This window comes from Momordica charantia (genome assembly GCF_013281855.1).
Source record: "Momordica charantia cultivar OHB3-1 chromosome 11 unlocalized genomic scaffold, Mcharantia_2.0 BLBB01000011.1, whole genome shotgun sequence".
In the NCBI taxonomy this organism is placed as follows: domain Eukaryota; kingdom Viridiplantae; phylum Streptophyta; class Magnoliopsida; order Cucurbitales; family Cucurbitaceae; genus Momordica; species Momordica charantia.
The window spans coordinates 756,402-773,847 of NW_028275159.1; the positions used below are offsets into that span (position 1 = coordinate 756,402).

At 36.3% G+C, this 17,446-nt stretch overlaps 2 protein-coding genes and 2 non-coding genes across 12 annotated transcripts; 2 read left to right on the top strand and 2 right to left on the bottom strand.

Moving 5' to 3' along the window:
• Positions 1-2,405: 2,405 nt before the first annotated feature.
• Positions 2,406-9,922, top strand: LOC111007773 (putative E3 ubiquitin-protein ligase LIN-1). Of its 9 annotated transcripts, none has more exons than XM_022280267.2 (18): positions 2,416-2,716; positions 2,877-2,964; positions 3,052-4,121; positions 4,265-4,325; positions 4,463-4,846; positions 4,960-5,045; positions 5,135-6,400; positions 6,811-6,955; positions 7,038-7,295; positions 7,382-7,688; positions 7,767-7,891; positions 7,976-8,095; positions 8,213-8,344; positions 8,634-8,756; positions 8,836-8,946; positions 9,069-9,212; positions 9,301-9,558; positions 9,640-9,922. In XM_022280267.2, the coding sequence occupies exons 3-18, from the start codon at positions 3,184-3,186 to the stop codon at positions 9,655-9,657; spliced, it is 4,476 nt and encodes a 1,491-aa protein (XP_022135959.1). In that variant the 5' UTR covers positions 2,416-2,716; positions 2,877-2,964; positions 3,052-3,183; the 3' UTR covers positions 9,658-9,922. The 9 variants fall into 9 exon arrangements, 8 of the variants coding, with proteins under 8 accessions (XP_087975635.1, XP_022135959.1, XP_022135949.1 ...); XM_022280257.2 differs by having other exon boundaries at positions 3,103-4,121; XM_022280251.2 differs by having other exon boundaries at positions 3,144-4,121.
• Positions 9,923-11,453: 1,531 nt separating this feature from the next.
• On the bottom strand, positions 11,454-11,543 carry LOC148207976 (small nucleolar RNA Z162). The gene has a single exon (XR_015789107.1). It is a non-coding gene; the product is annotated as a small nucleolar RNA Z162 (small nucleolar RNA).
• Positions 11,544-11,873: 330 nt separating this feature from the next.
• LOC148207977 (small nucleolar RNA Z161/Z228) lies at positions 11,874-11,970 on the bottom strand. Its single transcript, XR_015789112.1, has one exon. It is a non-coding gene; the product is annotated as a small nucleolar RNA Z161/Z228 (small nucleolar RNA).
• A 332-nt stretch (positions 11,971-12,302) lies between these two features.
• On the top strand, positions 12,303-17,158 carry LOC111007057 (BRCA1-A complex subunit BRE-like protein). Its single transcript, XM_022279233.2, has 13 exons — positions 12,303-12,588; positions 12,886-12,976; positions 13,099-13,291; positions 13,383-13,473; positions 13,780-13,815; positions 13,940-14,038; positions 14,120-14,250; positions 14,353-14,401; positions 14,508-14,597; positions 14,728-14,781; positions 15,859-15,924; positions 16,519-16,616; positions 16,701-17,158. The coding sequence occupies exons 1-13, from the start codon at positions 12,511-12,513 to the stop codon at positions 16,762-16,764; spliced, it is 1,140 nt and encodes a 379-aa protein (XP_022134925.1). The 5' UTR covers positions 12,303-12,510; the 3' UTR covers positions 16,765-17,158.
• Positions 17,159-17,446: the final 288 nt, after the last annotated feature.

Here is a 17,446-nt window from a genome sequence, read left to right on the forward strand (position 1 = left end):
GAGATTTGAAATTATGGTTGAATTTAGAAGATTAAAATTAGGGTTTAATTTAGGGAATTTAAAATTAGGGTTCAATTTGAAGAATTTGCCAACTTTCTCGATGCATCCTGAGGGAGTTCGTCCTCAGGATTATTTTCAGTGAGCTTAAATCTCGAAAAAACTCAAGGAAGTTTGCTCGAGAGTTAAGCTCATTGGAAATAATTCTGAGGACGAACTCCCTCGTAATGTGGTGGTTTGTCATCACCTAGGTTGCATGGGACGACGTTGTAGGTCAAGGAGGTTATTTATGGGACAAATGAGGGGGCAGAAACACCTTGTAACGGGGAATGGATAGAAATTGAAATCGAATGATGAAACATTCTGACTTGGAAAGTATGGAAATGAAGATGATATTTGGGTTCCTGAATAAAATGGTATATTTCCTCGTTTGCTACCACTACCATATGCTTCTTTCGGTTGGAAGGATACATACAACGACACTTGAGAACAGTCTGGAAGGCCATTCAAATAAAATCTGAGGCTAATATCATCGAAAATAAAGAACTTAAGAACTTCATATTGCATTTGAAATTTATATATGCATTATATAACAATATTGAACTGATCAGGATCAATTCTCGTAAGCTTGTACAATGCATTTACTAGGTCGTCATACGTTATCATTTCGTCAACGTCTAAACCTCCCATAACCTCACCTTCATAAACAATTCCTACCTCATTCCACTTACCACCGTAGATTACAAATAGACGACGCATTCTGCAAGGAAAGAAAACAAAGAATAGATAATTAATTGAATTCGGAAAGATTTTCTCGACTGGGTTATACAAAATCTCGATTGGGATTTTGAAAATTTACAAAACTCGACTGGGTTCCTAAGCAACTCCCTCGAGTTTCAGATGCAACACACTTCGAAAAAATGTCTCGACTGGGATTTATAAAACTCGACTGGGTTTATGCAACTCCCTCGAGTTTAATATGCAACTCAACCGAGATTTAATCAAAACTGAAGTAAAAAGTTAAAATTTCTGTTATCAGCCTAGTTTAGAATCCCTTTCAACTTCAAAAATACAACTATACTCAAAACAAATAACAAACTAACCTCCTTCAAAATAATGAAAATGAGAAAATGAAATGTAATCAACCTTCAAAATATGCTTCTGGGAGTTCACCGTTCAAAGAATTTACATGTTGTAAAAATGAATTTCTTTCAAGGGTTACAAAAATGTGGAAGGTGTGGAGATTTTCGAGCTCTAAGAACATTTTGTTCTCTGCCATGTAAAGAGACATGCGAAACGCTGGTGCAAAAATTTTGTGATAATTAATTGGGGTTGATCAAAATTATTTAAAAACTCGGTCGAGTTGGCTGCAATCTAGGACGAGTTGTATCGTACTTTGGTATCCAAAAGTTTGAACTTTTTCATTAAATTAGAGGTAGTTTCGTCTTTTCACCAGTTCGGATGTGTTAGACAAACTTCTCCTTGATCAGAAAAAGTTAATTTTTTAATGATGGGTCATCTGGACAAAACCTAAACTTTTTAGATTATATGAGTCAATTTCCCTAAGAGAATTTTGAGATGTCCGGGTATCCTAAGATGCCCATATGGGAGACATTTTATGAGTTTTGGATTCCCTTTTGAAACACGGGTTTTTAAGATTCCCGAATTGAGGACATCCGTTTTTTATATTTTTGCCCTTCATTTTTTTCCATATATTTTCTTTAATTAATTTTTTTATTTTTTCTAAAAAAATCTTTATTTTTTATTTTTAAATTGATAATTAAAATAAATTAATGTATTCGTCATCTAATAAACAACTTTATGATATTTATGCTATTAAGTATATTTGTACATAAAATAATTTGCAATAAAGTTATCTAATATCTACATTTATTTTTAATAGTCGGAGGAAATTACATTATTAAAAATATTTATTATCATAAATAATTTTAAAGCAACATTTTTTACGACTAATATACCTGTGATATTTTTCTTCTTAAAAAAAATATAATGTGATAATGAGATAAATAAATTTCACCAAATATTACATAAATTATATGATTGATGTCTTGAAAAACTATTAAAGTTGAAATGAAATTTTATATGAATTAATTTGTTTTACGAAATAACATATAAAAAATAAAAATATTAAATTAATTCAAATAAATCAATTATATTAAATGAGTTTATAAATTATATAAACATTTGTAAGGGTATTTTTGGAACATTCTACAACTTTGATCCAAATATTCCCGAATATCCTTATAAATTTTTAGTTATCTAAAGATGTCGGATATCTAAAATTACGGGCATATAAAATTTCAGGCATCTTCATCCCAAAAAAACAGGCGGGGAACAGTTGGAATTTGGATGTTGCTTAGATTAGATAGGTCCAATGCTTCTTAAACCAAAGCGGCGACGGTTGCCTCCATTTTCATAGTCACTAAACGACGATTCGAATTCCTTTATTGATTTTTAATTCTTTTGCTAATAGCGATACTTATTAATTAAGAAATTATTGGAAGTCTTCGGTTTGATTATCTCTCAGAGAACGGCAGCCGGCAACCAACTCTTCCACCATCCAGCGGCCGGCTGTCAAAAACTCTCTCTCTCTCTCTCTCTCTCTCTCTCTATGCGTTCATGAACAGCTTGGTGAGTGATTCTTACGACAATGAAGTTGCTTCGATGAAGAAAAGTCCAGGATCAACTTCGATCGGAGGTAAGTTCACTGTAATGCTTGTTTCTTAAACTAATTTTTGTTGATATGTTCATCCTATGTAATCGTCTGCAGTTATATTTCTGTAATTGTTTTAGTATAATTATGTCCTTTTGATCCGTTGTAAACACTCACCTCTCTCTCTCTCTGCGTGCGTGAATAGCTTGGTGAGTGATTCTTACGACAATGGAGTTGTTTCATTGAAGAACAGTCCATGATCAACTACGATTAAGTAGTTTACTGCTGAACATGTATGATTGTTTCTGAAACTAGTTTTATTTGATATTTTCATCCCTGTTTTATCGTTTGTAGTTATATCTCTGTCACTGTTTTAGTAGAGATCTTTGTGCCGCTTGAAGATTTTGATCTGTTGATTTGATTTTCGGTAGATAAAGAGATGACGAAGTGAAATTTAATGTGCCTTTGTTAGTTATTAAAGAGTGAACTCGAGGGGAGAACTGTGCCTAAGGATGGCTGGTGAATATAGGTTCGCAATGGACCAAAAGGACATTGTGAGGTTATTGGTTGCCACCATTGATGATTTCACCCTAGGTCGTTTAATCAATAAAGAGCAGAGGAACCTGCACAAAGAGCAGTGTGCTGAGAGGCTGGCAGCTGAAGATGGAAGCGATGGCAAAGATGCAGAAGTTAGGTACTCTGATCAAGCAGTGCTGGCGAATTTGGATTGGGGTATTGAAGCCCTTGAGGAGGCTCTCAACACATCCAATATGGAAACTAAATTTGCGCGACTTGACCATGCGGAGAAGATGCTTCAAGTGTGTGCCTTGTTGAACTCTAACGAGAAAACTGCTGGAGTTCCCAACTTCTACCTTTCTGCTTGGGCTCATCTAAATCTTTCATATCTCTGGAAATTGCGAGGAAATGTTAACAACTCAGTTCTTCATATTCTTGAGATGTTTATAGTGGATCCCTTATTTTCACGCATTGATTTTGCTCCTGATCTCTGGAAAGAACTCTTTCTACCCCACATGAGCTCAATTGTTGGGTGGTATTCAGAGGAGAGGCACAGGCTTATGATCGAAGTGATTCCTGATTCCTCTGATTTATCTTTCACAGCTGACTTAGATCAATTCTTCAACGAATCTTTGATATTCTCGCTGAGGCCTGATCAGGGGGAGAAATTGCATAAATTGGAGCAGCTTTATGGCGAATCTTTGGACAAGAACACAAGGCTCTTTGCTAAATACTTCAAGGATTGTATGAATGCTGATTCAAGCTCTACCAAGAAGGTTGCACCGATGCTGCCAATCGCGGAGCCACCTATGACTCCTCTTCACGAAGTGAGCCGCTCAATTCCAGATTACGTAAAATTCGGACCTATTTTACCCAAGAGTGCCGGGTTTTCGTCCATACCAAAATCTAAAGATGGTGCAACAGAAGCAAGCAGGTTAGATTCCTCAATTCTCAGGACGGCTCCTCGACCTGAAAATATATGCTAGTTGATTGTCTTAAATTTTTCAATGAATAAGTACTGGAATTACTTCGAATTTGTTATTTCCGTTTTCTAACCAAGAATTTGAGTTCAAATAGGCCAAAGGAGACTTCCAATTCAGCCAACAACACGGAGAAATTTGCACGGTGGCATGCTCAGGTTTGTCTCGAGTTCAAATTCCACTTCTCATCATTCCAATTGCTAGGAAGTTCTAAGTGTATGCACCAGAAGAATTCTTGGCCGTCTGAGTCGCAGTTCAGCAATAACAAAAGCTCTGTTTTGATTTATCTTTCTAGACTGATTCGCTAGAGGAGAATGAGGACGATTCTGATCATGAACCTTACGATTCTTACGATCTCAGTGATACTACAACTCATAAGTTACTATCACCTAGTAGCACCAGGACGTCGGAGGATGAACAAACAGAATCTAAAGCAGAGATGTCGAAAGTGAGGAGTCGCATACATTCTCCCACTATTTTTTCTCCAATTGCATCTCCTTCAATCCCTTCACCGAAAGTTTCGTCTCCAAAAATGGATGAGAAATGTAAAAGTGGACCTCATTCTGCGCTGCGACTATTATCCAGCCGCTGCAGCGATCGACGTGTTGCTACCCCTGTAGCCGGATCACCAGCAATTAGGAGCGATTACAGCTTCAGTTCGGTAGAGTCTGATGGTGATGTAAGTGCTTCTCTCATACTAATCGATGTATTCCTATTTCTGTTCCATTTTTTCCCCTTGTATACTTGCACTTTGAAAATCTGTCTTTTAATTGCGATTGCTCTGTGATTTAGGACTTGAAGAAAAACTGCAGGAAAAGCTATAGGCAAACATGCAATGTAACCTATGACAACGTGAGTAGCCAAGACTTCGAGAATTGGTAATTACAATATTTCACTTTCAATTAATTGGAGCTATTATTTTCCCACAAATAAGATAAGTACCTTCAAACTTTTTAATTTCCCACAGTTCAATAGACGAACTTGAGGAGGAAAGCAGAAGTCGATTGTCTGAAAATCCGACACACGTGGTGCGACCCCCTAAAGACTTCGTATGCCCCATAACAGGTCAGATTTTCAGTGATCCTGTTACTCTAGAAACTGGGCAGACTTATGAAAGAAAAGCGATTCAGGAATGGTTAAAAAGAGGAAATACAACTTGCCCCATTACACGGCAGCCATTGTCTTCAACTGTATTGCCTAAGACGAATTATGTCTTGAAGAGACTGATAACGTCTTGGCAAGAACAGCATCCTGATCTTGCTCAAGATTGTTCGTGGACTGGTACATCAGTAAGTACTGTCAGTTCCGCCTTCAAAAAGGCGAGCTCTCTGGCATCTACTCCTAGCAGATCATCTTACCTTCCTCTTAGCAATACGTACGGGTCTCTAAACCAAAAAGGCAAAAGATTAATGCAAGTGGCAGTGGCTTCATCGCCGACAAGTGTAATCTCTCAAGCTACAGTCGAGAAGATCATTAGCAATTTAAAACCTTTTGTCTCTTGTCTTTGTAATTTCGAAAACTTGAAACAATGTGAAACAGCTGTGCTCGCCATAGCAGGATTTTGGAGGGACTCAATATGTGATCCAGCAGTTCATTCTTATTTATCTGAATTGGCTGTTGTCAACGGATTTGTGGAAATATTACTAAATTCCCAGGAAAGAGAAGTTCTCAGAACGTCAATCTACATTCTTTCTGAGCTTGTTTGTGCAGATGAAAGTGTTGGAGAGTCCCTTAGTAGTCTAGATTCGGATTTTGATTGCCTAGCTTCTTTACTGACGAGTGGGTTGGCAGAGGCTTCTGTTCTTATGTGCCTGCTGAGGCCTACATTTACTCAGTTATTAGCTCATGACCTAATACCTTCCCTCGTCCAGCTGCTCCAGAAGAAAAATGAAGATTTTGATGATCTTCCGTTTATAATAGAGCCAAAGGATGCAGCTATCGCAATGCTTGAACAAATTCTTATGGGAGGGAATGAAAATAGCCAATCCCAGAATGCTAAGAGTCTTATCTCTGCTAAAGGGATCCCTGCATTGGTCAAGTTTTTGGATGGGATAGAAGTGAGGAGGTCAATACTTTCCATGCTTTTATGTTGTATGCGGGTGGACAATGGTTGCAAGAACTCGATAGTAGAGGAGATAGAGCTTGTTCCAGTACTTGAGTTATTTCATGCTGGAAGTGATGACGAGAGAGGCCTGTGTGCTGCTTTTCTATCAGAGCTGGTTCAGTTGAACAGGTATAATACTATTGCGTAGAAATTACTTTTCTTGTTAAGTTGCCTATACGATGGAATCCTTGTTTCATGAATGAAATAATGGAAAATGAAATTTTGTTTTTCATAACGAAGTGGGTAAAGGTTGAAGCAGCCTTCAACTACTAAACCAACTGATCTTGATTTTTTTTTCTTTTCTTTTCTCCTGAAATTATGGTTTGGGTCAAAAATTAAACGCTAGTTTTCTAAATTCAAGTAGCAAAAAAACATTATAAACTCTCAAAACCTGATTACATTATTGACACACGCTAACATAATCAGTCTGTACGGTATTTAGCATGTTACACAATCCACATGTTTATCTAAGAACCGCCTCTGGTTAATTTCCGTATCATAACTCAATTTCAATTTCTTATCCTTGTTGTGAATTCCAGTAGGACAATATGCAATCAAATATTGCAGACAATTAAAGACGAAGGAGCATTTAGTATGATGCATACACTTCTAACACATCTTCAAATGGCTCCAATGGAACAACAACCGAGCATTGCTTCTCTTCTTCTGCAGCTGGATCTCCTGGTTTGACTAGACCTCATAATTAGCTTGCATGTGAAAATTATTTTTCATATTGAATCTAATAGTCAACTATGCTATGTGTCAGGTTGAACCACGAAAAATGAGCATTTACCGAGAAGAATCAATAGATGCCTTGTTTGAAGCTTTTCGAAAAAAGGAAAACTATAATTCTCAAATTGCAGCTCTAGATGCTTTATTGTGTCTATCTGGGCGATTGACTTCCTCAGGGAAGTCCTATACAAAAGCGTGGTTGCTCAAACTTGCAGGATTTGATCAGCCTTACAATGCTTTGATGAAGGCCGAGGGACTGAGGAAGCCTGATAGCGAATTATTGGAGACGGTGGTTTGCATTTATAAGGATTTATGATTAATATGGAACCTGTTTCACCGTATATCCCTCCGTTTCTAAATCTTAGATGTATGTAACAGGAGGAAGAGAAGGCTGTCAGCACGTGGGAGAAAAGGGTAGCACTTGTTCTTTGTAATCATGAAAAAGGGTACATTTTTAAAGTCTTGAAGGAATGCCTAAAGAGTAAATCCTTAGAGATTGCAAAGTCCTGTCTTGTCATTGTTTCGTGGCTCTGCCACATGCTTTCGACACTCCCAGATACTGGGGTACAGGAGACTGCTCGCAGGTCCTTGCTTGATGAACTTGTAAACATTATCCAATCTTCTAATAGCTTGGAGGAGAAGATTTTGGCATGCCTTGCTTTGAAAACTTTCATTAGCGATCCAGGTGAGTTTTGATTGTAACTCTGATGGTGAATATCTATATTTCGTTAAACTAGAACCAATTCGGATACTGATTATGCAGCTGCACTCGAGGAACTGGGACTTTGTGCAAGATCCATCAACGAAACGTTGAGAAAGCTCAGGAGAAGCTCATTGGTGGTCAATGATATAACGAAAGCCTTGATGAACTTGCCATCTGTTGACGCAGTAAGTCGGACTGGGGAAAATGGTTCTATTCTTAATCCATATTAACATGGATTCATAACTTACAACTAATCGTCTGTCCATTAGACAGAGCTTTGGAGTTATACTGAAGTTGGTGCACTAGATTCGAGCTCAAATGGAGAGGTTACATCCCTGGTTCATCTGAATGGGCGAGTTCTAAGCAGTCACTCGGATGGAACCATAAAGGTATAAATCTGATCTAACGGGATCGTATGCGCCACCTTCGTCTTTTTAATCATAGTTAAGAGTTACTGTAAATAACGTACCTTGTCTTACTATCTGCACATAATATCCTGCCTGTAGGTTTGGGATGCTGGAAATAAAGTATTAAGGTTGATCCAAGAAGCTCGTCAGCACACAAAAGCTGTAAAGTGCCTTTGTGTTTCTTCATCCGGCGACACATTATACAGTGGTTCCTTAGACAAAACAATTAGGGTAACCTATATTTTGATTAATTTACAACGCGTTTTCTTCAAAAGAGAAATTACGTCGTGGTTTCTTCCTTTCCACTATCGAACAACAGTGATCATTCAACATTCTAAACCATTGGAAGGGACAGGATTCAGTCTTGCAATGGCTGCTGCGATTCTGTTGCATTTTGTTCCCTTAGAGGATGGCAAATTGGCCTCCCTTTTTCTCACTGCACCATTAATTCTTGAAACCACCGCTTTCGCTTCTGGATTTGTGTACTGCTCTTATAAAAAGAAAACCACCAATTTTGCAGATATGGGCCATCAAATCCGAAGAAATACAGTGCATTCAAGTTCATGAAGTGAAGGAGGCGGTTTATGACTTAAAAGCCAATGCCGACGTCGCATGCTTTGTTTCTCAAGGAACTGGAGTTAAGGTAACTGCGGTCCAGGCTACCTTCTTGCTAATAGTAACCAATCTTCTTGCTAATCTATATGTTGGATTGGATATTACAGGTTTACAACTGCTCCGGAGTCCCCAAGCATATTAATTTCAACAAATACGTTAAATGCCTGGCGTTATCAGAAGATAAACTCTATTGTGGTTGCTCCAGTGACAGTATACTGGTACATTCTCTTCCTCTCATTTAATTTGATTAGCCCAAGTTAATCATCCTGGCAAGTCGAAAAGATCAAAACTAATGACAACTGATGAGGTTGACAAAACGTGTAATTTCTATAATTGGTAGGAGGTAGATTTGTCCAACTACACAACGAGCACATTCTATGCTGGTGTTAGAAAATTGCTGTGGAAGCAGAACATCTATTCTTTGCACATCAATGGCGACCTAATGTTTGCCGGAGGTTCTTTGGTGGATGCAACAGCCGGGAAGGTACAAACATCAACAAAACTGTGTAAGGTTGTGAATGTTCTTAAGGCGAACTGATCTGTTTCTTTTGGGATTTTTTCAAATATGAAAGGTATTTTCGCTGTCTAATAAGGCAGCAGTGGGATCCTTGTCGACTGGAGTAGACATCCACCACATGGCCATAAGCACCGACTTCTTGTTTACAGCCTCTAGATGTGGTATAATAGATGTCTGGTCGAAAGAAAAGTTGACAAAAGTTGCTTCACTTAAATTAGGTAATGCTAGTGGTAGCCACACAAAGCTTACTGCCCTAACCACAGATGATGATGGGGAATTGCTCCTTGCCGGCACCTCTGATGGAAAAATACAGGTTTGAACTTTTCAAATACTTATATTTAAGATCATTCCTTCTTGCTTCGTAAGCTTAATTCTTCAGTTTTCATGAATTCAGGTTTGGGCTCTGCAATGAAGCCGGTTTATCTTAAGGAGTAAGATGCAAATTACTTATTTATACTGTTCGATTGCCAATTCATAAGGTAATTTACTTGTACTTCTGCTGAGATGAAACAAATATTACTGACGTTCAAATTATTTACGAGTGGGTTTTAGGATGCCCATAAGTGTGTCATTATTATACTTTTAAGAATAAAGACATCTGTCAGGGGAATTCTTCCTTATCCAACTTGTAATGATAAACTACAGGTATGGTAATAAAGTATATATTCCTTTAATAATAGGTTGAAATAGATACGCTGCCATTCTACAATAATAGTGAAAATGCTCATTCAAATTATAGGAAACTTTTTCTATACATGTTCGAAAAATGTTTCTTTGATGGGAGCGTTACTCTTTTGGAATTTTAACAAGAATCGAAAAGGTATTTGAACTATAATTTTAGTATATTATTGGGATGGTGAATATATAATTTTATAAAAAAAAACATTTCTCATTTTCCAGAAGTTTAAAATATAGTATAACAACATTCATTTAACAAATAAAAAATAGGTTGAACTCTAACAATGTTTAAGAAATATTGACCTAACCTGCTCAAAAAAAAAAAAAGTAATATTGACCTAAGTTATGTTTAGGACAAGGGAAAATGATTTTTGACTTTTTTTTTATTCAATTGGAAGTATAATTTATTGTAAAATTATCAAAACAACTTCATGATTTTTATTCCCTCCAATTTTTTACCTTAAACCTTACTCTCTTTTCAATTTGAAACTAATATAGAAAAATTTAAAGAATTAATTACAACTTAAAAAATCAAACTTTTAAATTTGAAAAATATATTATAAATTTAATTTAAAAATAAAAATTATGTAAATAATATTAAATATTTAATCATTTAATATAAAAATTCAAATTTACATAATTTCAAAATAAGATGACATAAATGCAAAGAACTAAAATGGCATGAATTCAAACCCGGAATAGCACAATCCCAAAACAGAATTCATAATTAGGATCGGGATTACACAATCATAATCCTTAACCAAGATAGAACAATTTCAAACCAGGATTAAACATTCCCAGACCAATCATGCATTCCAAGTCCAGATTATGAATCCCAGTGGGAGATTCATGCCATTCTAGTATTTTTTTTACTTGGACATTTATTTCTAGCTCTTTTTATTAATTGAAACCTGAGCAATAATGCAATCTTAACCCAAAATTAATAGAATCTTCATTTCTTTAATTAAATCTAAGAATTTATGCAACCGTGAAATAATTATGCAAATTCAATTTTAAAAATGAAACAATTAAACATTTAATATTTCACTATATAATTTGAATAATTTTTTATAACATTTTTCCATACTAGATTCATAATTAATCTTTTTACAATTTGTTAATCTATTTTTCAAATTTAAAAGCTAAGAGTTTTTAAATTGGCAATTGATTCTTAAATTAAAAAATTAGAAGTTTTCTATATTAGATACAAATTGACAAGAGAGTGAAATTCGGAAGGAGAGATTAGAGTGAGAATGAGAATTGTGGATAAATTTACTTTTCTGAAATAAGAATATTTTGATAATTTTACAGTCAACAAGTAAAAAGGGAGTAAAAATTTATAATGCAATGGTCACAAATAAATTCCAAATGGAAATATAAAAAGGGTTAAAGAAGTACGATTTATACTATCCTAGAAACAATATTTACCCTTACAAAGCATTATTATTAAAATGTAAAATTAAAAAATACATATTTATTTAATTCATAATTTAGTTGATCAACCTTGTTTGATCAAGTAGACTGTGAAGCTAGGCACTCAGAATGAAAAGGACTTTAGTTGTAAAAATCACGGATTCTTCAATCTCATGTGAAATATTAATTGCTCCTCATGGTGCCAAGGGAAATTAAAAAAAAAAGAACGAAAGGAGGAAAACAAACAGAAACAGAAGAAAACAATGAATAATCAGAAAGCCGAACGGAGCAAATACTTAAAGGCATAGATTAAAGAAATATAGGCAAGCATTCAGTATGAGTAGGAGGTTAAGTATTCCAGTCATTAACAGATCGGACAGGTTTAAATCATCATCACCATGCTTGCACAAATCACACTTCGTTAAAATCGAACTCACCACGTAAAAATTGTATCAAGAAAAACAAATCAAAATCAGAATTCGTTTGAAAGAGAAGAAAACGTAGAAAGAAATATCGAGAAGAAAAAGAAATAAATCAAACCATCAGAACAAATGGATCATTGCATCAATATCGACACGTAATGCGTCTCAGACGACCGTCGTGAGAATTTGAATCCAAAATCGTCATCTGGTTCAAAATAAGAGAAACAAAAACAATCAAATACAAGGGAGAATTGAGAGAGAAGTTCAAGAGGCTTCGGCAGGCAGCGAGCAACTCGTCTTCGTGCCCTAAAAATCGAAATAGAGGATGAATACTGAATCCTGAAGCTATGTAGTATTTAAGGAGATAGGGAACGTCATTTTAGGGTTTTCTTCACTATTCTAATTGACGATTTTACCCCTACCTTCTTGGGCCAGAATAGGCCCATTAACCTGCGAATTTAGTATAAGGCCCAAACTTACAGTAATCTAGCGCACTGGCCCGCTTTGCGGCTCGAAAGTCTCGAATTAACCAAAGTCGTAGTTTAGACTGCGGTTCAGTGAAGTCGAAGAAGGGGGCAGCGGTTTTAAGTATGTTGAGTTGTTCTTTGATCGCAGACCGTCGCCGCTTCGCACAAGAGGGTAGTGATTGTTGTTTCAGTTAGCCGTGGCTCTCTGTTCTTCCTTTTGCCGGTGGAAAACAGACCGATCGCCGGCAATTAACCGAGAAGTTCCGTTGTTTACCTGCTACGGCCATGTCTTCCGACACTGTATCTCCTCTCATCGCTGCTCATGTCAATTACCTGCTCAACCACTTTCCTCTCCCCGTTAAGGTAACATTTCTGCTGTCTCTATCCTATCGGCTTGCTGGAAACTGCGGGAGAATAAAACCAATGGCGATTTCTAGATTTTCCAGCTGTTTGAAACGATGGTGACTGTTTGGAGTGGCTTGGAATTGGATCAGTTTACTAAATTTATCGGAAATGGATGCTCTTCGAAGTTCTTTCTTTCTTTTCTTCCGCTTTTCCACCATGAATATGATAGTATTTAATGCCATTATCTTATGGCGATACAGTGCGAGCGAATTGATTATTGAACGGACTCCTTATTTTATCTGATTTGGTATTCAGATTGAGCACATGTGGTCTGGCAGTATGAACTACCCTGGAATTATTGATAGGTTCACCTTAGTCATACCGTACTGCCTTGAATTCGTCAAATGTAAGACCGGTTTTCCATTTATTTCTCATAATGTCCTTTCAATTCTCCTTTCCCTTGTCCTAAATGCTTGAGCTTCATAGGTTCACCGTAGCTTGCTGTTTGATAGCTTTTACCTATCGTAGGGGACATCATATACAATGCTGAATCACCATTTTCTGCACCTGATATTGTATTTGGACCAGAAGATGAAAATTTTCATCCGTTTACAAGTAAGGTTCATGAAGGAGAAGGAGATTATAAGTCATCACAAAACGGTCTACATGACTGGAACAGCAAAGATCCATCTCGGCTCACGAGCCTTGTTCAAGAATTGAGGTTTTTCACGGCTTTCATGTGATGTTGCCTTCTTTTGCAAGCCTTGGGTATAACTCACCTTGAATTTAAAGGCAACTTTACTTTTTTGAAGGGATCGATATGTGTCATACCAAAGGAAGCGTGTTGAAGGAGTTGATGATGAAAGATTGAAGTTTGAACTTAGTACTATGGTATCTAGGGAGGTAATGTTTTTCATTATAACGTTTGTTATACTGTCCTAACTCCGAACTGGTAATCAATTCAGAAGCTAAATGATCAATTGTTACTAGTTAACTATTCCAAATCCTTCACGCTTGAATTATATTTAATATTAGTATGGAAGTTTAACTGTCCTCTCCTCAGTATGTTTTTTTGCATACAGCCATGTATTCCTTTAGCTAGGCAAGTTGTTCCTTGTACTGATATGTGATACCTATGATTCTCCTTGAGATTCTCTTATTTTCGATGGTAATTAAAAACCAAAAATAATGCATTATACCTTTTTGCAGGGAATTGAAATGCATTTGAGTTCAGGTGTTGAAAAGGTAGTAATTTAAAGTATAAGGTTGTACTTTGCTTGGATATTAGTAAAGAGTTGAACACTAGGGACTCTATTTTTGAGCTCTTTACTCATACATGTGGCTTCGATGCCTTTGAATTTTAGTATAGCCAGAGGAGGTCAAATTTGCTGTGCCGCTAGTAGACATTAATATTAATAAGATGATACCTGGATGCCCATGGACGCATCCACAGAAGATATTCTTGCAGGTTGCCTTTTACTTTTCTGTCTCTTTGAACTCCTGGTCTTCCTGTTTCTATTTTCCTTCCCATTCACATCATTGTTTATAGGTTTTATATCCTGTGGTGAGAAAATATGCATCTACTCCTGCTGCACCTCGTCTGAAATTGGTCTCTACCTCTGAGTTGAAGGCTCTGTTATCCATAGAGGACATCAAACTTCCTACATGGATAGATGGAATGTAGGATACTCTCTCTTTCTCTTATATCTCCCTCCTTTTTATTCTTATGGCTGTCAGGATTAGGTGCTAAAAGTGATATCATTTTTTTTAACTGATTTCAAGGTGCATGGCTGAATATCTTCCCCATCTAGAAGAGGGTCTTGACAAACAGGTTTACATTTTAATCAGTCAGATGATACTCTCTGGGTTGATAACTGGGTCTTGACTTTGGAAGTTTCCTAAAATAAAAAATTCACTCTTTTATCATACTGATGAAGGTTATGGAGGCAGTTTCATTGATTGATGTTAGGCGAGGCTTTATAGAGGCATTGGAATCTTTCTTTGGAAGGCCTTTAGAAGCTGACCCGGTGGGATTCTTACAAATTTATTTACCTCCATCTTCTTCTTCTTCAAGTCATTACATCCAACTCTAATATAAGCTAAGAGAAAAAGGGGCTCATCACATCTTACTAGTGGCATGAATTTCTTTGTTTTCAGGTCTTTTGCCGAACGGCTACAATTATCACTGCCTCTGGGGTGTTCACATTCCTGGTATTAAGTGATCTTCTCTATAATTAAAGCACCCCATCACTATCAGGAGTTTTTCAGTTATTTATTATGAAATATTGTTCATGTAATGATTACTTTATTCTGGTGATTGCTTTTGATTGGTTTCTTTAGTCTGCATAAGAATAACTGCTTCTCCATCTTGAATTGTCATAAAAATCTGCAGCTGTTAGGATTTATACCCTGGTCTGTAGAGATTCAGATGTAATGATATTACCTTTTTGGAGATGATCACCGCCCATAATATCTGGTATAATATTCCAGAGTCTAGTGTTGACAAAAGTAGCCCTCAGTTTTTCCTTTTTAGAGAGAAGCCTTCTAAGGATCCCTGAACAACAAAAACAAAACAATTAGAGGAAGATGCTCCAGTTCTTATGAATAAAAAACAATGGATAATTTAAAAAAGAAAAATGAAATCAACTTTGTAGAGAACATCCAACTAGAGGTATTGGGGACAACCACACTCTAAACTTTAAGATTCTCCTCTTTCTCTCCAATCAGATTTTCCGTTTAATAACAAAGAACACTGTCCGTTGGAGAGCTGACTACCTCCCCATTGCATCCCAACAACCTCTACTTGGATTGTTGAAACTCACCACTGAGAAATCTTCCCAAATCATCACAATGTGGTGGCATCTCCACAAAACATGATGTCATTCTTTCAATGTTCTTTTGCATGAAATACACCACTGAGGACCCAGAACCATAGATGACCCTTGACCAAGTCATGATGTCAATTTTAATTCTTTTTACTAGAGTTTGGCCAGCTGTTCTCCCTGCTGAATGCATCTTTTTTAGAAGCTCTTTTTTTCTGGTTTGAAAAGCAAAATTTTGATTTTTGAGCTAAAGAAATGCCTTCTCTCATTGAAGATATAGGAGGGCAGGTATGTAATGCAATTTGTGTTCATTGATGGACAACATATTTGAATTTAGACTTGAGACAACGTTGCATCTATTGTCTTTTATTACTTCTTTTGCAACTTTTAAGGTTTTAAATATGGAAAGTTTTCTTTTCTTCTTTTTCCCTCCCTTGTGTTCTCGGGAATTTCTTGTTAATGCTAGGTCCATTTCTTCATTTCAACTCAATTTCCAAAGAAGCAGCCTTCTCTGATGCTGCAAAGTTCTCAGGTAATGTAAATTTGTCTTGAATATTGAAAATTCTTGTATATATATACCAACTTTGCTTACTAGATATGATATGAACCATAGATATGTGTTTCTCTGTTTGTTTTACATCAATATGTGTCTCCTGTGGTCGTTCAAAGGCCATCTGCTGGTACACTGATTGATATGATCTTTACTGGAGCAACTTTTGGTATTTTAAAAAAAGATTTTACTACTTACTATGCTCAATGCATGGTATTTTAAGTAGTACCAAGGCAAACTCTTCTTTATAGATTTGGCAGAATTAGTGCAGACTCCGTTCTCGTTTATGTTTTTCTAGGCTTTGTACATTGTGATTAATTATCATAAATATGTTGATAAGGAATCTTGGTAAATTGATATTTATAAGATTGAATGACATGATAGGTGCACTTTGTATGCCTCTAGTTTTCAAGGATTTTTCTGTTCAATATGAAGAAGACTGGCATTGCTGAGATAGCCTCTTTGTAGTAAATCATAAATGTTTGACAGGGCAACTTGGTTTTATAAAGATCCACATCTACTCTCGGATTATTGATTTGGTACCATCTTTCTAATTAACGTTGATATACTGTTTAGCATTTCAACTCCCAAGGTGCACCTATCAAGTCGCATGTTATTACCGACTATCCTTGGAGTCCAAGGTGGGAGCCATCCCTAATGGCTGAGCGGATCTTGTAAGTTGTTTCTCTCTTGTTTTTCCAAAGTCACATATGTCGCTTCTTGATTGTGAATATACCGTTTTGATTCAATGTTAACAGTGAGTTTCTGGCTGATGAGGCTTTGAGCTTCAAGAGGTACTGCACTGAGTCTCAACTTCAATGATTGGGTTTATGAAAATTGTGGTCGATATTCCCCACTATATAACAGTCAAGTTATGTATAGTTGGTAGACTAGAGTAGTTTTAAATTTTTGGTTTCTAAGATTGATTTTGCCACCCCCTGGGGTCTTATCTGATTCCTCAACTGAAGAGGAGGATGATTCAAAGGTAAACTATCAAGAACTGGAGATAACTTTTAAAATTTAAAAGTCGAATCCCGAAACAAAGGATGACCCTGTCCATGGCTTTTGGCTGGGTATTGATCTGATCTCTTTGGAATTGGAAGACAATCAATTTTTTTGCTTCCTATTTGAGTTAAATGTGGGGTAGGGATTGTACCTTCGAGTGAGTTATGTACTCTGGATTGGAAAAAATAATTGAATTGTATGTTAGCTTGAAGTTCTTTCTTTTAGGATTGGATTATTTGAATGTGGTCCAAAATAGGGAGAGAAAAAAAAAGAGAGGTTAAATTGCAAATTTGGGTATTGAATGAATGTCGATGGTTGTCTCGAACTGTTGAAGTTTTAGCTGTCTTTTTGAACTTTCATTTTAATTCTTGGCAGCCTCCTTTTGGTTAGTAATTTGAACTTAAACAAACTAAATAGACAATCATTATGACATTCTTTATAAAAAGAAAAAAAAAACTTAAATAAATTAAACTATAGCGGAAATTGTTCAAATTAAGTT

Excerpts from the sequence above, each read along its gene's own strand:
- LOC111007057 (XM_022279233.2), top strand. The coding sequence starts at position 12,511 with ATGTCTTCCGACACTGTATCTCCTCTCATCGCTGCTCATGTCAATTAC. Across the intron at positions 12,589-12,885 it reads ACTTTCCTCTCCCCGTTAAG|ATTGAGCACATGTGGTCTGG; the intron begins GTAACATTTCTG and ends TTTGGTATTCAG. Across the intron at positions 15,925-16,518 it reads TGATGCTGCAAAGTTCTCAG|CATTTCAACTCCCAAGGTGC; the intron begins GTAATGTAAATT and ends TATACTGTTTAG.
- LOC111007773 (XM_022280267.2), top strand. The coding sequence starts at position 3,184 with ATGGCTGGTGAATATAGGTTCGCAATGGACCAAAAGGACATTGTGAGG. Across the intron at positions 4,122-4,264 it reads GGTGCAACAGAAGCAAGCAG|GCCAAAGGAGACTTCCAATT; the intron begins GTTAGATTCCTC and ends GAGTTCAAATAG. Across the intron at positions 6,401-6,810 it reads GAGCTGGTTCAGTTGAACAG|TAGGACAATATGCAATCAAA; the intron begins GTATAATACTAT and ends TGTGAATTCCAG.